The sequence below is a fragment of the Sturnira hondurensis genome, unplaced genomic scaffold (assembly GCF_014824575.4).
Source record: "Sturnira hondurensis isolate 20B ecotype Veracruz unplaced genomic scaffold, ASM1482457v3 Scaffold0014854, whole genome shotgun sequence".
NCBI lineage: Eukaryota > Metazoa > Chordata > Mammalia > Chiroptera > Phyllostomidae > Sturnira > Sturnira hondurensis.
The window spans coordinates 12,016,213-12,038,466 of NW_028087485.1; the positions used below are offsets into that span (position 1 = coordinate 12,016,213).

The following is a 22,254-nucleotide window of genomic DNA, read 5'->3' on the forward strand; positions in this document are numbered from 1 at the left end:
GGGAGGAGCGATGCAGAGAGACGTGGGGTGGGAAAAGGACTGGCAGGGAGAAGACTGGGAGGTCACAGATGGCAGAGACGCTGAGGTAGGGGCAAGGTGGGGCTGAGGGTCTCGTCACTAGTAGGAGGTGCCTGGGCCCTGGGGAACTGAGCAGTTCTGGCGGAGCAGGGAAGAGCCAAGAGTCTGGCTCTGTGGGTGCGGGCTGCTGGGGCCTGTGTGTCTTGGGTTCCAAGTTTGGAAAGACTTAACAACCCCAACCTTTCTCCCTAGAGCCCACCCCCCATGCCCCCATTCCATTCCACCTTCTGGGGCAGGGCACACTCAGCTCGGAAGGTGGGGGCAGTCCGGCTGGCGCAGGGGTAAGGACTCTCCCCGAGGTTTCGAGGGTCCAGCAGGAGGCTCTTCCTCCTCCAGAAAATCATTTCGTTCTTAATTTCTTTTGCCCAGTCCCTCCAGCGAGGCCTCCTGCGCGGGAGCATCCGAGCCGGGTGGCTCCATGGCTGGGCTGCGCTGCTGTCGGTGCTGATTGTGTGTCACAGAAACGTGTCCCCGCGCACAGAGGCCACCTGGCCCGAGTCCAGAGATGTGGCTGGTCCGCATCGTTCGGCTGGGTGAGGCCAGGGCAAGCTGGGTCGGGTCCTCCTCAACGCATCGCACCTTGAAGTCCAGGCAGGCAGGGAGGGACAGCGGGCGGGATTGGGGCAGTGGGCTGGGGCCTGAGGGTCCCGCCCGCGGCTCCACTAGTCCTGTCCAGCCTTCGACTGGGTGGACATGAAGGGCTGCAGGTGTCCTGGGGTGGGGTGGGGCTGGGGCTGTGGCCAGGAAGCTTCGAGTAGAGTCGGTCCTCCCTCCCTCCAGGGTGGGCTGTCAGACGGGGACGATGTGGAGGCCGAAGCTGTCGGCCTGAAGCTTGATGTGGTCCCCGCGGTAACTAGTGGCGGTCATAGGCAGCGGCAGCAGCGGCAGGGGCGGAGCCCCGGGGGGCGGCACTATAATAATAAGGGGAACCTGGAAGTTAACACAGGAGAAGAATGGGCTGGGTGAGAGGACAAACAGGAGAACAAAAAAAAAGGAAAGAAAAGCAAAGACCTCCCGGGGCTGGGGTCTGGCAGGACCGGGCAGGAAGACCTTGGCTGGGCTTCGGGGACTGGCTGCCCCCAGGAGAGCTGAATTCACCGGGTGGGAGAGGGACCCAATCGGAGACCACCGCTACCGGATTATGGACCTTCCAGGGGTGCTGGGAGTGGGGATGGCGCAGGGCCTTTGAGCGATGGGGAGGGAGAAGAGAGGAACGACCGGCAGGAGGCACGGGCGTCCTCCAGGGATCCAGGCCTCAGTGCTGCTCTAAACGTCTTCCCCAGCTGGCACCCAAAAGTCAGGTGGCTGGGAGTAGGACGCGTCCAGAAGCAACCAGCGCGCGGGAACCAGGGGGCGAGCTGACGCGCCAAGCCGCCGGCCAGCCAGGTGGCATACTCACTTAGTAAGGCGGGGTTGCTGAATCTCCAAGCCTCATTGTAGGCCGTGTACTGGGGGTGGCTGTACGGGTTGCCGGAGAACTCGCTCCCTGCAGGAAGGTGGGGGTGTGGGGATCAGATACACGCAACTCCGAGGTGGACCTGATGTGCCAGACCCGCAGCCTCCCCACACAGGTTGAGGTGCAGGTGGAGTGGGCTGGGCAACGCCCGCTGCAGGCTGTGGGCCAGGCGAAGGCGGAGCGATCCACGGAGCCAGCGCGGGGAGAGCCGGTGGTGTGTGTGTGTATCTGGAGATGCAGAAGCACCCACGAGCCTCACACAGGAGCGTGGAGGAACTTGTGTGGGGTAGTGCCTGCCTGGGGCTCGTCCGGTGGAGGTGCCTGGGCTACCCAGGAGGGGTTTGTTCCGGGTGCAGTCACGACTACCCAGCTGCGTTGGCGGACGGGGTCTTTTTAGCGGAGACTCTGGTTCTGGGAGCCATAGCCCCACAGGGTGGAAACGGGGGAGGGTGGCGGAGAAAGGCTCTCGGGACACTTTGTCCCAGAAAGTCCTAAGAATGGCATCTCAGCACTGTGCCAAAGCAAAGGGGTTGGGGCTGTGCTGGGAAACCCCCCTCCCGCCTTTCCCTGGAGAGGCTCCACTCCTGCACCGAGCAGCAGGTGAAGGAGGTGGCAGAGAGCAGGTGGACTGCCCCGGGTCGGTAAGCGGAGGCCGCCTGTGGGCTGGGAGCTCTTGGAAGCTGCTTCATTCCCTCCGCGGGAGAAAGGCCAGGCCTCCGGGTTTCCCCCTCACCCTTTCTCCTGTGTGATGACCCCAGACTGTTTACAGTGATCCCTAACCGCGGGTTAAGTAGAGGAGAAGGGGCCCCTCTCGGAGAGGGAGCTGGGGTGGGGGTGGGGGATGCAGCCACTGGAAAGCCTGTTTATTGACGAGGAGGGAAAGCATGCGTGCAGCAGGATAATGAGCTTCTGAGCTCAACTGTGACCAAGAGGAACTGAGCTATCTCCTTCTCCATCGCTAATGAAACAAGTGTAATTTCCTCATCAGCACTAGATTCTGTTTAACGACTCCCCCCTTGCCACCATGAGCTCTCCGCGCTCCTCTCATCCCCACCTCCTTACAGACTTCCCCCTCCCTCCCTCCGTCTCTTCAAGACCTTCTCCAGCCTCCACCAGCTCACTGCTGGGACCTTCCTGGAAAAATCTCCTCGCCCCCAACACTTCTACTCCCCTCAGCCCACAACTGGGTAGACGCCCTCACTCACGTCTCTCAGCTCTCCTTCCCCAGTTCCTCTCACTCCCATCAGCCCCTGCTCTGCCACACCCTGCAGCAATGCCCGCTTTGCCATGCCCCTCCCCCAACCCTGCTTATGGGGGCCTCCCTGGAGGGACCTTCCAGGAACGGTGCCAGGCACCGTTTTCTGTCCACCCTCCTCCCATGAGAGCTGAGCTTCAGGGAAGGAGCACCCAAGAAGGCAGCCGCAGGAGTGGTGCAGGCTTAGTGAGTCTCACTGTCTCTGAGATAAGAGTTTTTTGGTGTTTATGCAAATAGGAATTTCACCTGTCTTTGGCTTCTCCTCTGGATCCCAATTGGAGGTGAGGGGTTGGGAAGAGCACAGGCTCCGGCTGCCCCGCCAGACCCCAAATGTGGCCTCTGCCTCTCTAATCCCCACAGCCTAGCCCAGCTGCTCTCAGGCTGGGTGGGTCTGTGGGTCTTGCTCCTGGGTGAGCAAGGAGAGTCTGGTTCCTCTGAGGAGGCGTGGGGGTGCTGTAGCTTATCTCTCTGCAGCTGGCATCTCTGGTTCCTGCCATAACCTGTCCTCCTGTTCCTCTTTCCTTAGGGACAAGGTCCCTCCTTTCTCTGGGGTGGGGCAGGTTCTTAATACTGGTCTTCTCTGTGGGTTGGTGTGGACCAGGGTGGCTTTGTCTGAGTGACTGACATGTCCCTGGAAATGGTTCTGGGCTCCAAGTTTCCATGGAAACCAGGGCAGGCTCTTCCAAGCAGTGTCAGCTGGCTGGGGGTGGGCTGGGGCACTGAGGGCGTTGCTGAGGCTGAGTGCTTCCCCAGGCATAGGCTTGGGTGGGTGGGCCTTGTGGAGCGGCCATGACACAATGGGGTGTACACAAGGGACACTTTTGCAAGCTCTCTCCCTAGGTTGCTTATGATGGAGGGTTAGGGACCAAGAACAGCTCTAGGGAGAGAGAGGGATAGAATAGCAGTGGTTTGGGGGGAGGGGATGTTGAATCTCCTCCCACCCCCAGCCTCAGACTAAAGACCACTCAGCAGCTCACCCACAATTTAGTTACCCCCACATAAATTAGGCAGCTGCACCATTGTCACCTACCAGGCACCATTCCTGCCAGGGTGGAGGTGGGGTAGCTTCCCTGGCCAGTGGGGGGCACGTGAGGGGGGTAACCAGGCAGAGTGGTGCTCGCCATGTCACGACCTGGAAAAACACAAAGGGGAAGGCGTGAGGCCTGGAAGAGGGGGGCCTGCTTTTACTCACACCAGGGTTCTCCATGGAAAGAGAACCCTTGGAGAAGAAAGAACCGTGTGTAGACACACAGGGATGCATGTGATGAGCAGGTCTGAGTGTGCCCTTACAAGTGTGCAAGCTCATTACCTAAATGTCTGTCATGTGATTGGCTGTATGTATGCTCCTTGTCTTTCTCTGTGCATGTGTGTGCATGCATTGGCCATCACTTGGTATCTCTTTGTAGCCCAAAGCCAGTTGGAGAAGGGAAGGAGGATGACCTGGTTTCACTCTCCCTTCCCAGCAAAATATTCGGCTGTGGTCTCTCCAGTAGCCAAATGGACCTCTATGATCTTGCTCTCCTCTCTCCTCTGTTAACACCCCATCTCTCCTACAGGCTTGAAGAACACCCCCCACCCCACATGGGCTGATGGGTCTTTCTTGTCCTGTCCAAGTGGTACTGCAGGTGCTGGGCCTGGCAGGTGTGGAGAGCAGGGGCCCAGCCAGTGGACTATTTTGCTGTTAGTGTTTATGGCGTTTAAATGATAGAAAACCATCTCTGGTGTGAATCAGGAGCTTTTGAGCCAATAGCGCAAGTGGATCAGATCAAGTTCCAAAATCTGCTCTCCCCACCAACTGCTGGACATCTGTCCTGGGAGTCCTCTCTGAGCTAGAAGAGTGGGAGGCAGGGCTTCCCTTAGTGTCCTGCAGTGAAGGCAAAGCTAGTCAATATTAGGGGAAGACCCATGGCCCACAGACATCTCTGGAACACAGCTGTGCCTGAGTGGCCTCCCTTCCTTGCCTGTCCCCTCCATCACCACGAAGGGGTCACCACTTCCCTTTGCATTTTAGCATGCCCCAATGACTATACTTTGCCCTCTTTCCCCTCCTACACCTTCATGCCCTCAAGACTACTTCATGCTCTCCTGAGTCTTCTGGATCCCATTCATCCTCTTCAGATTCCCTTTATCCTTCTCTTCATCCAGTGCCACTCTCCCACTCTAGTGCCCCCGTCCAACCCTGGGAAGGCAAGGTGTGGCTGGAGGAAGTCACAGAACTATGCAAATGTGGCCTAGTACGCTTTCTGTTCATCGGTTGCACCAATCCTCATCCTCCTAATGGCTATTCCAAAGTGCTTCCCTCTCTCTCCCTCTCCCTTTCTCTCTCTCTCTCTCCCCCCTACCTTCCTTCCTTCCTCCCTTCTTCCCTCCTTGCCACTCAACCCTTTAAATTGACCTCACCTCTGATTTTTTTTTGAAACCTGTGAGTTTCCTTATCCTCACCTTAACATGTGAGTGATTTGTCTTTCCTACCCTCAGCAAAACAGGGATACAGTTCAGGTTTTTGTATTTCTAGCTTCCTGCCGAACATTTTCATTAACTGGCCCACTGACACCTCAGACTTGACAAGAATAAAAGATGATTCATCATCCCCATAATCATTCTGCCAACAACCTACTTGAAGACCAAAAATATTGGAGTCCTTCTAAACATGGTCTTTCTCCTCCTCCTCTATATGAAGTCAGTCACTAAGTGTGGTCAATTCCTCTCAGCAATGGCTGTCACATCTGTTCCCTCTCCATTTCCTCCACTACCTCCATAGTTCAGCTCCTAAAAAGTGCCCTTGGTTTGCCACAACATTTTTCTTGTTTGTATTTCCTGCCTCTCCATTTTCCCCCCTCAGTTCTCTCCCAAATGTGGATGCTTGGCTTGTCCTCATGAAACATTGCTCTCATCACTTTCCTTGTAAAAACCATCATTGATTCTCTGTAGGCTACAGTTTGACTCTAAACCCTGCCAGGCTCTCACAGCCTCCCAAGGACTCCTCCCCACCCAATGTCCTCAGCTCTGACTTGCTCCTCAGCTCTGACTTGCACCTCTCCCGGTTTAGTTTGAGTGTTTTCTCTGGCTATGTGCTGTGAAACCTCTGTGCTTTTGCCATACCATTGTCATCTTCTTACTCACAGTTTCCTTCTCCTTGTAGCTCAAGCCTTAAAATCCCTACTGTTTCTACCCATCAGAGAAGTTTCCCTCTCCTGAACTTCTAGAGTGTCTGTGCTCCATGGTTGAGCATGTTATTATATTTCATAACGCACCAGCCCTGTAGTCTCGTGTCACAGCTTGCTTCTTCATGCAGATCGTAATCAAACCAATGGCCCTGTCTTCTGTGCTATCTTGCACAGTTGAGAAATGGTAGATGCTCAATAAATGCTTTTTGATTACTTTTCTATCACTCCATGCATTAATAGACAACAAAAACAATAGAGTGGGTTTATTGTTTTTTAATTGCTTCATACGTGTTGCTTTATACCTCTCCTTTGAAGAGGTAAAGCCTGGGACAAATGTCAATGTCCAAATCTGCCTTTTCTCTAAAAGTAGTTTGAACAATGGATTATGAATTTTTATAGGTTGATGAGAGATTTATAGTAAGGGACTCATATGTTGTGAGTTAGCTTTATCATGTAATAGAATGGTATCCCTCTAACTTATCTACTATAGCTGGTATCTTACATTTTAAAACTCAAGAACAAACAACAGGGTAGAACTGTCAGACAAGGGATCACTTCAGACTCCCAGAGAAAGAGCAGAAAGAATCTGTGTTTACTTTGTTGTGGGTTTTCTTTCACTGACTTCTATTGGCAATAAATGGTATACTCTTTCTGACTACCTCTCAAAGGAGTGGACCTGAACTGGGCAATGACAGCCATCTTTCTCAATTCCTAGAGAGATTAATAATATGGCATTTATTGGTCAAAAAAGGCCCAAGACAAAGGAGAGTTAAAGAGGATGTAGAGGTTTTGAAATTAGAAAGATATAGAAACCCAATTCCTCTTGGTTTTGCAATCTTAACATCTACAAAGCAGCCAGGAAAAGAGGTATGCTTCTTTTTTAATAAACAGGAATTTAAATGCATCTGAATTCTGATTTTCAGCTGCACGGTTTCTACAACCAGTCACACACGAATTCCTTGTCATCTAAGGTCTTGTCACATGATATCATACTTAACTCCCGAGGCTGGATGACTGGAAAGGTGTTTCCAGCGAAGCTGGGAGTGACCCTGCTGCCCTGTTTATTTCCACTGGCTTTTTCTCTTGCCAAGTGCCAACATATTGCAACTTTTGCATGCTGGAAGTCACACAGAATTATTGATTGAAAGACATATTTCCAAATTCTGTTTTAAACACAGAATCTATGAAGTGCTATTCAGGCTCTTTTTTATGGTCAAGGTGCCCGTTTATTTATTTATTTTCAAAATAGATTTTTTAATTGAGGTAACACTGGTTTATAACATTATATAAGTTTCACATGTATGTAGGTATACAACATTATAATTTGGTACCTATATTTATCTAAAAAACACATATACCTATTTGAAAAGATCTATGCACTTCTGTGTTCACTGCAGCATTAGTTACAATAGCCAGGACATGGAAACAACCTATGTGTTCATTGATTGATGAATGGATAAAGAAGGTGTGACTTACATGCAATGGAATACTACTCAGCCATACACAAAGATGAAATATTGGCATTTGTGAGAACATGGATAGACCTTAAGGTCATTATGCTTAAGGGCACGGTCAGACAGAAAAGGGAAAAAAATTGTATGTTTTCACTTCTATGTGGAATATAAAGCAAAAGAAGACAAGAAACAAATGAACAAACAAAACAAAAACCAACTCAAAGGTACAGACCGATCGGTGGTTATCAGACATTTTTAAAATCTGAGAGAAGAAAGCCGTGGCGAGGAAAAAGCATGCGAGCTTCCCGATGTTCAGCACACAGCTGTGCTTCGGCTGCGCCAGAGCCTGCAACACCAGGGTTGCCCCAAAGAGGGGCCTGTTCGGGACGCCTGGGCCAGCAAACTGCATACAAAGCACTCTCGCTCGCTTCATTAGTACACAAGTGACACCTGAAGAGCAGGAAGAAATTGACCAAACTCTTGCCAGAGCCATATATCCTTCTGGAACACCATTGTCAATAATGGAAAACACATACTGCAGGAAGTTTTCAAATTACTCAGACCATCATACCATTTGCCCAGCAGCATTCTTCGCGCAAGCCTCTTTCAGTGAGGGAATATGAATGGGTAATGGAATCTGTGCAAGGAAGAATTGACAGAGCACTGGGCCTTGTGTTACTACAGACAGATGGACAAATGGGAGTGGAGGCGAACTCTAAACCTGAGAGACGGCATAGCCACCTCCCTAAACAAGTAAAAGCTCGGAAAGAGAAAGAAACAGCTACACAGCAAAATACATCAGTTATACAACATGCGACAATCAACAGGGGATAGGAAGCAGTAAAGTTCTTGCTTTGCTCACTGACAATGCCAGTAAAATAAAAATAGCACCAAGAATCACAAATACTGTGGATAGAACTCCACATATTAGAAGAGGATGGGCATTTCATGTTGGATACTCGCTTCCTAAGATTACAAAGTTTTAGAGATGGAAGAGGATTTGAGATGACCAGTAGAACTTGTTTGTTTTAAAGTTGAGAAAATGGAGGCACACAGAGTGACAATGACTTTCTTTTGGTTACACGGCTAAAGTGTGAAGTCATGTCTCTACCACACTTTGTTTTCATGGTAACAGGAAGCCAGATACTCTCGAACGAGCCAAAGAAAAGGAAAAGAAGTCATCCAACAAGCAACATCTCATATTGTCACTGCCATCATTAAGATAAGGTAAGAAAAACAGGACACAAAGAATAAAACGCTGACGCTGAAAATCTGCAGTAAAACTCCACGTCGTGCAGTGTCAATCTCCTTCGAGAGTTTTCTAAAAAGCAAAAAGAATCTTCAAGAAACAGTAGTAGTTGAGATTCTTAAAGTACCCAGAAGCGTTAGAAGCACTGTACTTGATGAGGATGTCTTCTCAGTTCAACTGCAGAAATCCCTGAAGATTCTAAAGCCAATTTCTACAGCAATCACTACATCTGAATCAGACAGTGCACTTTTGTCAGACATTCCCGACCAAATGGGCCAGATCGAATCAACTGTTTTGGAGACTCTAAGTGAAGTTGCTGTTACAAGGACAGAGAAAAGCGAAGTGAAAGGCTATTAAGAAATTGGAAAGTTTCAGTCACCAGATAATTTATGCTATTTCGTCAAGATTGAGGGGCAGACTTGTGCTTCTACCTGCACCTTGTCTGGCCAGCATTCATTGAGCACCTACTGTATGCTGGGCACTGTCCTAAGTATTTTTCTGTGCATTATCTCATTTAATCCTCATATCAAGCTATGATGCTGACCTGTTTGTGACCACCATTTTTATAAATGAGAAATTGAAAATCTGAGGCGTGAGGTATTATGTCCAAGATTTCACAGCTAGGACATGGCAGAACTTGGACTACAGAACAAGCAGTATACTTGGGTGATTCTAGAATGACAATCTCAAATATCATAGACCCAGGAAATAGAGAGGTGTTTGGGTCCAGGAAAGTAGCCTGGGATTATGCTAAGCAAGCCCTTCTTATAATAGAACATCTTGTCATATCTTGTTTCTGCCATGTTCCATTTTCCACAGCCAGGGTTCGCTGACCCTATAGGACTCCACAGATGTGCTTCTGGGAGTCCGTTCAAAACCATACATAAAATGTGATAGATATACATGTATAATATCTAGGTGGCTTTTTATCATAGTCTCAAAAGTATTCATGGCCCAAAGAGTAATAAGTAGTATTTATAAAAGACCAAACAAACCTCTGTCCTTTGGTGTAGAAAAGACACTGATTTGTGTGAAGCCACTTGAACTGTGCGGACACACAAGATCAGACAAAGAGCAAAACAACCCGTGAAGGAGCAAGAGGCTCATCTCAAGTCGGGAAAGTGGCAGCATTCCGAAGGCCAAGGAAATAATGAAAAGGGAGCTGCCCAAGCAGCGGAGATGCTGCGGCTCAGTGACGGCTCGGGCAGCAAGACTTATCAGTCATAGATTTACACAGAAGTTATATTCAATGAGTTTAGAGAGGCTCTTCCTCAGCATCTTTCTCCGAAAGTGAGCACGTTTGCTATCAACTTGACACGGTAGGGCCCTCAGGCCACGAAACATAACTCTTGTTTTACTATCCTATCCTCAAGTTTGCCTGCTTCTCACAAGGTAACGAAAATGAAGACGATGGATTCCTGCGAGGGTGGTAGCCGTGGCTGCCTTTGACACAAGCACTCATACTACTTCCAAGAATACAGTTACTACATCTGTAATTACTGCCTAAACATACCATACACTTACATTTACTATGCCAATTACAATCACTTTACGACCAACCCAAGCTACAGAATACTCCAAAGTAACAAACTTTAAGTCTATGAAAGATTACTTTAAATGGCAGGGAAAGAGTTTTTTTTCTATAATTTCATTTTGTTTCTTACTTCCCAGGTTTCCAAATACTTCCTGAGGTTTCGCTTCGAAGGCAGAAGTGCCCGTGTGAGTTCTCCCAGCCCCCCAGCCACTGTCTTGGCCCCAGCACTCCTCACCCTGAAGCTTGTCTTCCCCGGATTCCAGCAGAGGGGGCTGTGCCTGCAGCTCAGGGTGGCTGCTCTCCTAGCTGATCTGGCTTCCGACAAAGAGTTGGACCTTTAATTTAGTCCCTGATGTATCCTGGGCAGATCTGTGTGGGCTCAATGAGATCTTTGCCTCCACAGCCAACTGGCTGGACACAACCAGGCATGCTGTTCACACCCTTTCTCCTCACAGCATGTGGTCTTCATCTGGGCCATGGCAGTCTGCTGGCCTAGAGAAGGCTTCCCTCTAACTCAGCCAGACTATGGATGGAGCTGCAGCCTCAGCATCCTGGGATAAGGCTAGGGAGCACTGGGGAGAATCACATCTTCAGAAAGCTAATAGGGAATGTGGTTACCTTCTAGTCTAACTCCCTTATTTTACAGAGGAAGAAACTAAGGCTCAGAGAGGGGGAGTCATCCTAGCCCTTTCCTCATTCCACTTCCCCACACTGCCTTCTCTGGCTCTATTAGCCCATCGCAAATAAAGATTGGAGTTGGGCAGGTGCTGGTTCCCTCGAAGGCTGGGGCCCAGGCTCACTGATGGGCTCAGAGCTAGAGAGACCCTCGTGCTGGGTGGGCAGAGGTTAAGCCTGTTTGCACAGTCTCCCAATACTCCAGCTCTCCCAGTTCCTCTCTGGCTTTATTTTGTTCTCTGAGAGCACTGAATTGTCAGCTCTAATCCTTCCGAAAGCGCAGCGTTTTTCAGGCGCTCTGTGTAAGTGAAACCCTAATCCCAAGGAAAACGGCCACTTAAGCTGCTGGAGCATTAGGCTGCTCTCCGAGCCTGCCCGGGATTTCCTCCCTCCTTGCCTGCCAGCCCAGCCGCCACTGGGAGGAGAGGGAAGGATTCCACTCTGAAGGCGTGCAAAGCCCTCTCCGAAGTAACAATAGTGGCAGGGCTTGCCTCCTAAAGCTCAGGGTTGAAGAAGTGCCGGCATATGTGTCCTGAGGCTACGGCTAAGGTGGGGGAAGGAAGGATCTGGTCACCCTGGGGAGGGCATGGGGGGTCTTCCTGTCACCTTGTGGAATGGCCAGCTCTTTGGGGAAAACAGGCTCTCAGGTGCTGCCTACGTGGCTTTGAGGCCACCGGGACATTTCTAAGCCTTTGGTCCTTATACATACCTGTAACATTCATTGGACCGCCACAGTTCAGGCATTCTGGTCATTTAGAAAATGCTGACTGACTTTACTTCTACTTAGCCAATCTTTTTTCATAGAAAGTGACAGATAATGAAGTAAACAAGCTTAGGGCTGGGAGATACCCCTTTGGAGACCTCTCCTTCGTCTCTCCTTTAGAGACACCCCAAGTGTCTCTAAATATCTACAGCACCCTAAATGTTCCCTATAACCTAGCTAATCACAAAAGCAGTGCCCAATGTTTTCTCCTAGGTAATCCTTTGTTGGCCTGGGTTGGCTGCTACATGCACTTGAAACAAAGATCACTGATTTCTTGAAAGTATTTTGACTCATTTAAATGGGGCCTCTCCCCCAGATCTCTAAATGGGTTGGTGAGACCACGCTGTGGAGGGCCAAGCACAGTCCACTTGGCGTGCTGAGCCTTTGGGTCTCATGGATGGAGGGAGGACATGAAGGGAGAAGTTAAGAAGAAAGGTTCAAGGTAATAGGCCAGATTTGAACTCAGCCTAGAAGACCATAGAATTACATCTTTGCTAAGATGCCCAAGAACCCTTCATACTTCCCCACGGCTCTCCTCCACTCTGCAGCTACATTAGCAGTCCCAGGTGTTTCTGCCCAAGGCACCCTGCTGGGGAAGGCAGGCAAATGCGAAGGCTGGTGGGCTCACACATGCAGCTGGAGATTGGGGTGGTACAGCTTTTATTCTGCTCAGATTTGACCTGACTCTCCCCATCCTAGAGTAGATTAATGCCTCTTCTTTTCAATATCCTTTCCCTCTAGAGGTGGATGGGATAAAGAAGGAAGAAAAAGAGCCCTGATCCAATGACTCCCTAGGCTGCAGGCCCAGGGCACCTGCATTATCTGTCACTGTCTCATTGCTATGGAAATGCCCCCATAATTAAATCAGAGCTGAAGTCTGGTGGCTGGAGGTCCTTGGGGATGTGACTGGAGGCCTTAGGGATGTTTGGAAGAAGCTAGCATCTTTCCATTGGGCCTTCTCAGTTTAAATGAAGGGTCCAGGGTCTGGGGGCACTGAGGAGAAACCCTCTGGCTTGCCTCCGCAGTAAAGGGCTCTCTGACCCCCGCATGTTGGTGTTGCCCTAGTCCTCTCTCCTTTCAAGGCTGGAGAGGAACCCTCATGTCTGTGCCCTAAATTCCTCTAACTAATCAGGGGCTTTGAGCAGACAGACAAGACGAGGAGACTCCCAGCCTCCTTCAGAAACATTTCTCAGCCTTTATTGCCCTCTCCTCCCTCCAGGGGCTGGCCAAAGGCTAAGCTGTTTGTTTTATGGAGGGAAATGCAGTCGCATTGGAAGGGAGTTGTTAACTACAGGAAAGAGGCAGTTCCTGGAGGTCCTCAGGACTCCCTGAGTGGGAGGAAAGGGTTTCCCAGGGCCCATGCTTCTATCTGCTAAAAGGCCACTTTGCTGACCATCTCAGACTCGGGCAAGGAATCTGAGCTCTCAGGGCTCACAACCCCTTCTCAGAAGCTGAGCCCACACTGCTCCCCCAGGACTCCAGGTCCTGGCGGTCAGCCCTTGATTTTTCTTTGAACTTTACCGTACTGGCCTCCCCACCTCTGCTCAAACTTGCTTCTTCTGCTCCTTATCCCTGCCTTGGCTTCCTCCCTCCTGGGCAGCAACCACCTCTCCTTCTGGTTCTTAGCTCCAGACTCCTTTAGAGAGGCACTCTCTCTCTAGGCATCGAGAGATGTTTCTCCCAAGCTCTTGGATAAAACCACCTTCTTCCCACCGGGGTGGGAAAGCCAACGAGGCCCTCCCCACTGCCCACTGGGGAGAAACACACTGCGCTTGTGATGATTCTCCAATGTTCAGAAAAAAGATGACTCTCTGCTGAGACCTAGCTGTCTGGGAGCTTGGACAAGCAGGCGACAGGCTCTACTTCAAGGGCTGCTCGAGGCTCATCCCTTTCCATGGCTCCTGAACCCCAGAACAATAAGATGTAGGTGTGGCCTTCTTTTTACCCTTTATTATCTCCGCTCTGTCACAGTTTGCTGAGCAGTGGGGGGGGGGGGGCGTGCGGGGAGGGCAAGTTTGATCTGGATCTGTGATAATCATAAAACTGTACTTCTCTTTTATCCTTTTTAGAATAGTAAACATACTTATTTTATAGTTGCTTTGGATCGTTCTATAATCTCCAGTGCTTGGGGATGTTAACTGTCCTATTTATTGCTTTTGCAGACTCTCCCTCATGATAGTCTGTTGATGTGAGGTGTGTAATTTTTTTACAGTGGTGGATTTTTTCCCTGTGGGAGTCCCAGGTGCCCTGGACTGGGGAATGTCTCTGCAGAGAAGGTTTGTCCTGGTTCCTGCTGGGGTTTCTGAGTTGGTTACTATCCTGGACAAATTTGTATGTAAGTTTTTGGCTGGGAGTTCCTGCCACACACTCATGGGATAAATTTGGACTGTGAACCGGGGTCAGTATCAAGGTCTTCATTTTTCTTGGAGAATTTCCCCCCTCACTTGCTTCCCAGGGCCAGTGGGGTGAGTGTCTCTACTTCCCTTTATTGAACAGTATTGTCCCACTCTGTTCCTTGCTTTACACAGGGTGATATCCATTCTAGTTTCCAGCTTCCCTTGAACTCAGGGTCATACCTCCCATCTGGTGTGTAAACCCGTCTGGGTTTACTTCCGGTGCAACACCAGCAGCCTCTCACTGCCACTCTGGCTTTGGGTTTCCCTCTATTTCTGGTACCAGAGAGTGTGATTTGGTTGTGTATTAACAATTCTTGTCACTATATTTTACCCAGCTGTGTTTGGCAAGTTTCACCTGCCTTGTTTCTGGCCTCGGTCTCATTCCTCCATTCCCTCCCTGGGACTAAAATGAGGTGGCGAGAACCACGTGGGCACAGAGCTCTCCCGTGCGTGGCAGTGATGCCCAGTAGAGGCCAGCGAAGCCCACTCAGTGCAGCAGCTCTGGGGACCAGTGAATTCCTCGGCTTCTAGAGTGGGCACAGACAGCCTGCGCACAAGCCCCTGCCTTTCTCCAGCGCCATCTCGTTCCATCTGGGCTCCAGGGTAGAGAACCCACTCTCACCTTCAGCGTGGACTTGCACCAAGCCAAGGGACACTCTAAGTGGTCTGGAGCATCTCCAGAGACTGAGGGAACCCTGAAACTAGTACTCATCTTCTCCCAGATCAACATTAATGCCGGTGTCCCCTCATGCTCCTCTATGGCTGCAGACCTGGCCAGGCACAGGAAGGAAGCGTTCGAGGTGAAAAGGCCATGGGGAAGAGGGACTCTTTTTACCGGTGGTAAGAGAGTTGAAGGAACGAAGGCACCAGCTCACAACTGGAGCCAGAGTCCTTATGGAAGAGCCCCTGATCCTGAGGTCCCTGGGACTACTCAGGGGCTGATGGCGGCCCCTTGGGGAGTCCTTCGGAAGAATAAGAAGTTAGAAGAAGGTACCAGCCACAGCCAGCCAACCTGAGGAAGCCTGGGGCCAGAGAGCCCCCAACCCACTCTCTCATCTGGCTGGTCCCTTTTTCCTTATCACTTAGGAGCTACTCGGCTCCGTTCCAGACCAGCAGCCTAGAGCAGTGGGCTGGAGAGAAGAGATGCCGCTGAGCTAGAGCAGCCCAGCGGCAGAAGAGAAAGTGGGTGATAAATTTAAATAACCAGCTTGACTTGGCAGCTTGCTGAGTTGTGATGCAGTGAAATTAAAATCTCGGCAGAACTTGCAAACACTACCCAGAAAAATTGGTCTCTCTCCTCGGTTCCATGATGGAAGGTGGGGAGGGCAGCTATTGGGCCGAGCCGCGGCCTCTAGCAGCCGCCCTTGCTTGCAATGTGATTAGCTGTGTCCTGGCCCACTGGGCCCCACTCTCCCCTCCACACAATAGTCCAAGCTCCTCTCTCCTCTCAGTCCTGATCTTGTGGAACAGCTGTATCAAGTGGCTGGTGAACTTTGAAATCAGCCTCCAGTGCCAGGAGGTGGCAGGAATATCAATAAGGTCAGCTCTTCAAGCTGGGCTAGGGCATTCTGGGCTGCTTTCCTCAGGACTCATTCCCAGAGGTTTGCAGCCTCAGCTGCCTGTCCCCAGGGAAGATGAGCTGGGTGCCTGGCATGGGGAGGATGGAGACGGCTCCTTGAGTACCAGGGCACACAGGCTGCCCCCCTGCCCTCTCTCACTGAGCGCACACCTGGCCAGAATCACCAATCTGAAGTGGCCTCCCTGTCTCCTCTTTCACCAACGCTCTTCACATTCTCCAACAAAATCAGCTTTTTAAGAATCTTTGCAGAGGATTTCTGCAAATACACCAAGGTCTCTCCCAAATCCCAGCCATGCTTGGAGCCTAGTTCTCTAAGATGCCCGAAGCTTTCTAGAGAACTCTTGTGCCTGCTTTCCCTGCATCACTGCCCACTGCTCCTCACAAAGTCCTGGCCTCAAGGCCAGCGCGCTGGACCCACTGCTGAGATGGCCCACAAGGTCTCCAGGCACTACCCCGCTTCTCACCTTGACAGTACCTTCAGCAAATTCTGTTTGTCCCCATAATAAACACATCATGAATCATTCATCTTTAATAGATTATGCAAATTAGGAGGACATAAAATCAACAAAGATCAATAACTGCAGCCGTTTAATTGCCAGCAAAAACATTTTAAGAATGAGCAGCCCTTTCTCGGGTAATGGCACCATTCATCCAAACATTGGATCTTGGCCTCCTAGTGTAGAAAAATCATTCCTGGCCCCCACCCTTTTCTACCTCCCCTCCCCCACCTCTCTACACACTTCTCTCTTTTTGGTAATTTCCAGTTTCTGAGCGAGTTTCCCCGTCATTACCACTGGTGAACAGCTCCGAATGTTAATGGTTCTGCTTTTGTTACTCCTCGCTTGATTGAAATGTCGCATACAGATTGAGATGTTAGTGCTAACTTGCCACCTGGGAATGTCAAGCTGGGTCTGAAATGAACTTTTCTCACACTTGGATCCAGATGGATCAGCCGGAGATGTTCCCAGGCTGAGCTGGGACCGTTCCAGGGCCATGGGGGGGAGGCGGGTAGGGGAGGCTCAAGGTGGAGGGACTTTCTACACCAGCACTGAGGTCTCCCGCAGAAGAGGCCCTGCCCCCAAGTTCCATCACTCCTGCCCAGGAAGCCCCTGCCGTCTGGACTGTGTCCCTGGGCCCAGGGAAGCACAGCTGGAATCAGAGCAAGGCCTCCTGGGCTCTTTCACCAGCTGCTTAGGGTGCGACCCCTTTGGGAAGTGACCACTGAACTCTCAGCAGATCAGGAGAAAGGGGGCCTGGCCTGGGCCATCTCTCTGGCTCGAATCAGTATACCCAGCACAGCTCACAGAGCTTCTGAGCTGAGCTAAGGAGAGCTTATGACAAGGGTCAGTTGATAACAGGCTGTATCCTGATCCAGCTAATGCTGTCACTACCAAAAGCTCAACTATACAGTTCTCTGACACTCCAGAACTCAGCTTCTGATTGTCTAGCCAAAGAGCTCAACTCTGTCCAGGCTGGAAACAGTTGTACCAGGACACTCCTTAAGGAGAACCTGGAAAAACTAACAGGGTTGTCCTGGCCCCCACCCCAGGGGAGGTTGGGTGGCCACGTGTGGCCCATCTCAGGCCTGAGCCACATTCAGATCAGCTCCAAGTCAGCACCAGGGCCCTGCCTTTCAGTGAGCAGGCTGGGCCTACTCCCAGTCTTTGCCACTGGCTGTGATGCTGGATGCTTGCTGCCCTGCCTGCCAGGTCCCCAGGCTGCCTCCGCTCGCCTTGCTCGGCAGGTAACGCCTCAGTGTCTCCCAATCCCCACTGAGACCCTTCTTAATCATTCTGTCTCCTAAGGAACAAACGGCACATTGGCTTTAGTGTCTCCAGAATAATTAGGTGAATTTTAATAACACCTCAATGTGTGTCTCTCCCACTTGGGCACTTTCCTGGCCTGGAAACCCTTCTGCAGTGCCAGGCGCCTTCCACAGACGGCAGCTCTGAGGCCTAGAGCTCCACTGGCTGGGCCCTAGCCTATGCCACACCCCAGCCTTCTTCCACTCTCGCTGACTCTGCTGCTCCTAATCCAGGGGAGCACGTGGAATATGTGCCCCTGCACTTGACTGTGGGACAGGCTGACCTTGCCTGGCCTCGAAATCAAGTCTTACTCTCTATGATTTCTCTGGGAAATCAGAGGAGGGCTGGGATAATTGTGTTTTTCTATAACCACAGAGTTGGATGCCACGGCCTGAAGCCCCAAGCCATAGTAACCCAGGCTGCCCAGAGGGTGAGGAAAGCAGGTCCCCAACAACCTTGGGGACCTAAGAGCCTGAACACTGGGCACTCATTCTCCCTTCTCATCAGCCTGGCCTGTTAACCCTCTGCCCTGTCACACACAAGTGCCGGTAAAAGGCTTATAGTTCTGAGCACCTAGGCGGAAGCAAGTAAAAAGCAAAGAGAGAGGCAAGAGGATGGGCATGAAGAGCCAGCAGTAGCCCCCTTTCCAGGCTGAAGCACATGGGGACCCTAACCACAATTTTTCATCCGCACATCTGCACACATCTATCCAGGGAGCACCCTGGTTTTTGGAGACTCACTCTACATATACGGCAGGGGTCTACTTGTCACTCTGGGCCCCAGGTGGCATGAGCTGAGGTGCTCCCCCTGAAAGCCATGCCCCCACCCTCCTGGAAGCCCTCTTACCGGTCACAACGGGGTATGTCTGCGTGCCTGACACGTTGCTGGCCAGCTCGGGGTTGGTGGATGCAGATAGACTCGACTTGACTTCATCAAGCCCAGGGGTCAGGGCTGGGAGGGAGTACTCGTTCCCCTGGGAGGAGAGAGAAAAGCGACAGCTCTCTATTGATGCACACACTCAGAGAAAGGGCTCGGTGTGCAGATGGGGAGGAGGACCGGGGAGTCCTCCCAGCTGGGGTGGAAGGAGATGGCCAGGCAGTGGGAGGGGCAGGCTGGAGAATGATGCAGAGTTTTGTGTGGGCGGATGCAGACCTGACTTTGTGAAGCCTAGGCACAGCCTATACCTGGTTGGTGGTTATCCGAGCACCCTTCACATTGCTGTAGCAGCTCCTGCCTAAGAAGCCCGGAGCCTGGAGTGTAGCAGTGCCTCTGCTGAGAGGCAAGGGGTGCTTTAAGGTCCCCATCGGGAGGAGAACCTTGGGGAGGAGGGGCAGACCATGACACGACGGCAGAAGCAGCAGGAGCTGGGGGAAGGGCCTGGTGGGGCCTCCAGCCTGGCACTGCTGGGCCGGCTGATCGGGTGCTGGCGCCCCCTTTTTAAAAACAAACAAAGACAGCCCCACGGGCCCCTTGCTCTCTGCCTGTGCACTGGGGTATGAAATTGGGGAGGGGGAAAGTCCACATGGCTAACAGAAGGGTGGGAGGGGGCCAGTCATTGACTCTGAAAGGGTGTCCTGCCCGAAACACTCGGGTAATTGCCTTTTTATTGCAGCCACCGCCAAGCCAGACCCCAGAGCTGGGCAGGCCAGGAGCCTGCACAAAGCAGGAAAAGTTGCTCTGATTAATATTACGTTAAATTAAAACTGATTTTCTGCTCTTTCGGGTCCGCTTTTTTCCCTTCCACTTCCTGGCCCCCCCAGAGGACCCCCTCTCCTCCCTGGCTGGACGGGATTGCCTCGTCATTTCCAATTCCTTCTCGTATTGATCTTCCTGTAGAAATCAGTTTTGTAATTAGCTGCAAATTAGGCCTTCTACTGGGGGTGAAGCTGCCCCCTGATTTATCACCAGAGTAATTCGCTGTGATCGGAGAGAAATTAAAATGAACTCAATTAGGCTTCGGATTTGCTTTATGGGCCCTGCTCCGAGTTTCAGGGGGAAAAATGACTGTGCTGGTGTTTAATAGTCTAATGAAAGTAAATAAAGGTTATTCATTGTAATACAGCCGGGGACTCGGGGAGGGTGCACCGAGCAGCCTGCCTCGGCCAGCTCCTCCTTTGTTGGTTTATGGCTCAGGGCACCTTAAAAAGACTTTTGATTTTTGTTTTATGAAGACAAACAGCTTATGGGATAAAAGGACAGGCGGGGAGAAAGGAGAGTGGCTGTGAGCGTTGAAGTCCTAGAGCGGAACTGTGCTGTGTGAGGCTGGTAGGGCTGCGCCGGTGTGTGCTCATTTGCCGGTTTGTGCCCTGTGTGCACGTGCACTCGCAGCGGCGTGTGTGGTGCTGCAGTCATGGGCCTGGTTTGGACTGCAGTTGAGGGAACAGTGGGGCTGTGTTCCTGTGTTTGGCGTGTGCACTGTGGGCTCCACTGAGGTGTGGGTGGAAGTGGGGCTGGAAGGCGCTGAGCTGGTGGGCGGGACACTGGGAGTGCTGTGGGCTGTGGGGGAAGGGAGTTGGCGGGTGTGGTGGTGTGTGAACATGCGCACACGAGCAAACGTGAGGAGGTGGGAGATGTGTTTCTACATTTGTGCATCATGCAGGTGGGCTGCGGGCTGTGTCCCATGTCCCGTGCTGTGTGTTCTGGACTGGGGAGCAAGAGGCGGGCACAGCTGGGCAAGAATAGGGCCATGGGTTGGCCCAGACTTTCTGTAGGACCTAGGGGGATTCAGGCAGGGGACACGGCAAAAGACAGCTCCTGAGAACTCTATGCCACAAGCAGGGCATGGCAGGGCCAGAAGGGATCTGTTAGATCCTGTGTCCAAGGCCTTCATTTATAGAGGGGGAAACTGAGGCTCTGAAAGTGTTAAGACTTACCCAAGGCCATACTCGCTCCCAGAACTCGCCATTTTAACTACCACATACCACAATAATTTGTCCTAACTCCACTATAATGCCCTGTGTGAGTGTGTTCACACAGGCCACACATGGTGCGATCACATGCAGCACATGCAATGCTGGGTGTGCACACGGCTGATCCCTGTGCGCATGCTCCGGAGGCCTGCTCTGCCCAGCTCCTTTCCTCTTGTGCACGCAGCAAGCGCCTTCCTCACCTGTTCTGATTTGATGTGCTCTGATGCCTGGAAGACGTCAGGGTAGGAAGGACGCTCAAACACCCGATCCAAAGCTTCCAGCTGCTGCTGGGTGAAGGTGTCAGCTCGCAAGTGCTTCCGCAAACTGTCCACGCCACTCTGGGAGTCTCCATTGGGGACTGAGCCCTCGGACACATCTGGGGGACACATGGACACTCGGGGCATCAGCACAGGCCAGCAGAGGCACAGAATAGTGCAGTGGGCAAATGGGGCACCTGGCTTGGTCCCTGGGGCTTTGCAACTGTGCTAGGACCCCTTACTCCCAGCTTTGAAGCTGGAGGGGCTGGCCCAGGGCTGGCCCAGGGCTGGCCATGCCTCAGAGATCTGGCTGAGGCAGCCAGAGCCTCTGAAGGATCTGGGAAAAGACAGGGAGGCTGTCCAGTGTGGGGCCAGAGGACTAGACAGAGGTGGGGTCATAGGGAATCTCAGGGGCCATCTCCCCTGAACGCCTGTGCCCTGGCCTGGGTTGGCCTGGGGGAGGAGCTGGGTGTCTGGGACCAGCATTGCCCAGCCTGTGGAGAATTGAACTTGGCTATGAGATAAATATCAGTTCCACTGGCTCCAAGGGTGGAAAATCATCAAATCTCTGAGGCTGAGTGTAACATGGAGACTGGGTGAAGTAATTAACTTCACCACTGAGGGGGGAGGGACTTGAATGCCAAGCTGAGGCATTTTGCTTGCATTGTGCCAGGACTGAGCCCAGAGCAGGAGAACAGCGGTGGTGGGTGGGCAGTAAAACACTAACTTGGGCAGAGACTGAAGACAGAGTCCTTGTGGACGCTGTGCTGCCCCCGTCACCCTGCGCAGCCTCCATCTCTGGCCTGGACTCCGGCTAGGCCCCTACCAGAGGCCAGTTCCCTGGCCACCTCATTCCTCCTGTGGGTCTCCACAGGGAGCGGAGGCTTGCTCCACGAGGGAAAGGCCACAGTGCTGCCACAGCGCTGCTGCTCCCCGGCGCTGCAGGCCGATGCAGTTCACATCCTGCCCCACCCAGGCTTTCTCACCATGCTGCTCCCCCTGCCTCCCCACCCCTGCCCTCCCGCATCAGGCCCACAGGAGTCTTCAGGGCACACAGTGGGCCAAGTGCCTATTCTACCACCTGCCCCTGGATTCCCACTCTGCAACTTCCCAGGACCAAAGCTGGGCCCTCCCCAGCCACAGCTTGGCTAAAACCCCCAGGGCCTTGGGTCTGGGCCCAACCCATGTGGTAGGTCCCAGGGTGATCCTCTGGGACTGTTATATATATCAGTTTATAGGTGATTATATGATATGATATAATCAATACTGCATTATATACAGTAACACCATACAGTATCATTCGGGAGAACATAGAAAATATTACATATTGATTAACCTCAACCTGCAGCCACCCTCTCTTGCTGGCCTCTCAGACAGAGAACGGGGGTCTGCTTTCTTAATGGGACCTCCTGTCGTCCCTCCGCTTTATTCTGGAGGGGATGGGAAAGCAAAGAAAAGTGTGTGTGTGTGTGTGTGTGTGTGTGTGACAGGGGTGGGAGAGAGAGAAATGAAAACCAGGATCAAGTCTGAGAAGGACAGACAGACACAGGGACAGTCTCAATGATATTTCTATGTTCTCTCTGTTTCTCTGGACACAAAACTCGGTGGTTGTGTTTTTTCTCTACAAGCCTCTGCAATGATTGTCTGTCTGAAAGGGTGTATGCCTTTCTTTATATA

General features: G+C 51.7%; 1 protein-coding gene across 9 annotated transcripts in view; it reads right to left on the reverse strand.

The window, feature by feature from the left end:
* Positions 1-402: 402 nt before the first annotated feature.
* PAX2 (paired box 2) overlaps positions 403-22,254 on the reverse strand; it is an 87,141-nt gene continuing 65,289 nt past the window's right edge. For 4 of the 9 annotated variants that reach the window (XM_037064143.1, XM_037064142.1, XM_037064148.1 and 1 more), the window contains 5 exons: positions 20,521-20,696; positions 18,258-18,384; positions 3,820-3,921; positions 1,478-1,564; positions 403-989 (listed from right to left, as the gene is read on the reverse strand). In XM_037064143.1, coding sequence (XP_036920038.1) covers positions 868-989; positions 1,478-1,564; positions 3,820-3,921; positions 18,258-18,384; positions 20,521-20,696 — 614 coding nt within the window. In that variant the 3' untranslated portion in view covers positions 403-867. Of the gene's footprint in view, positions 1,009-1,477; positions 1,565-3,819; positions 3,922-18,257; positions 18,385-20,520; positions 20,697-22,254 lie in introns of all 9 variants that reach the window. The other 5 variants (XM_037064146.1, XM_037064145.1, XM_037064151.1 and 2 more) reach the window with 2 other exon arrangements.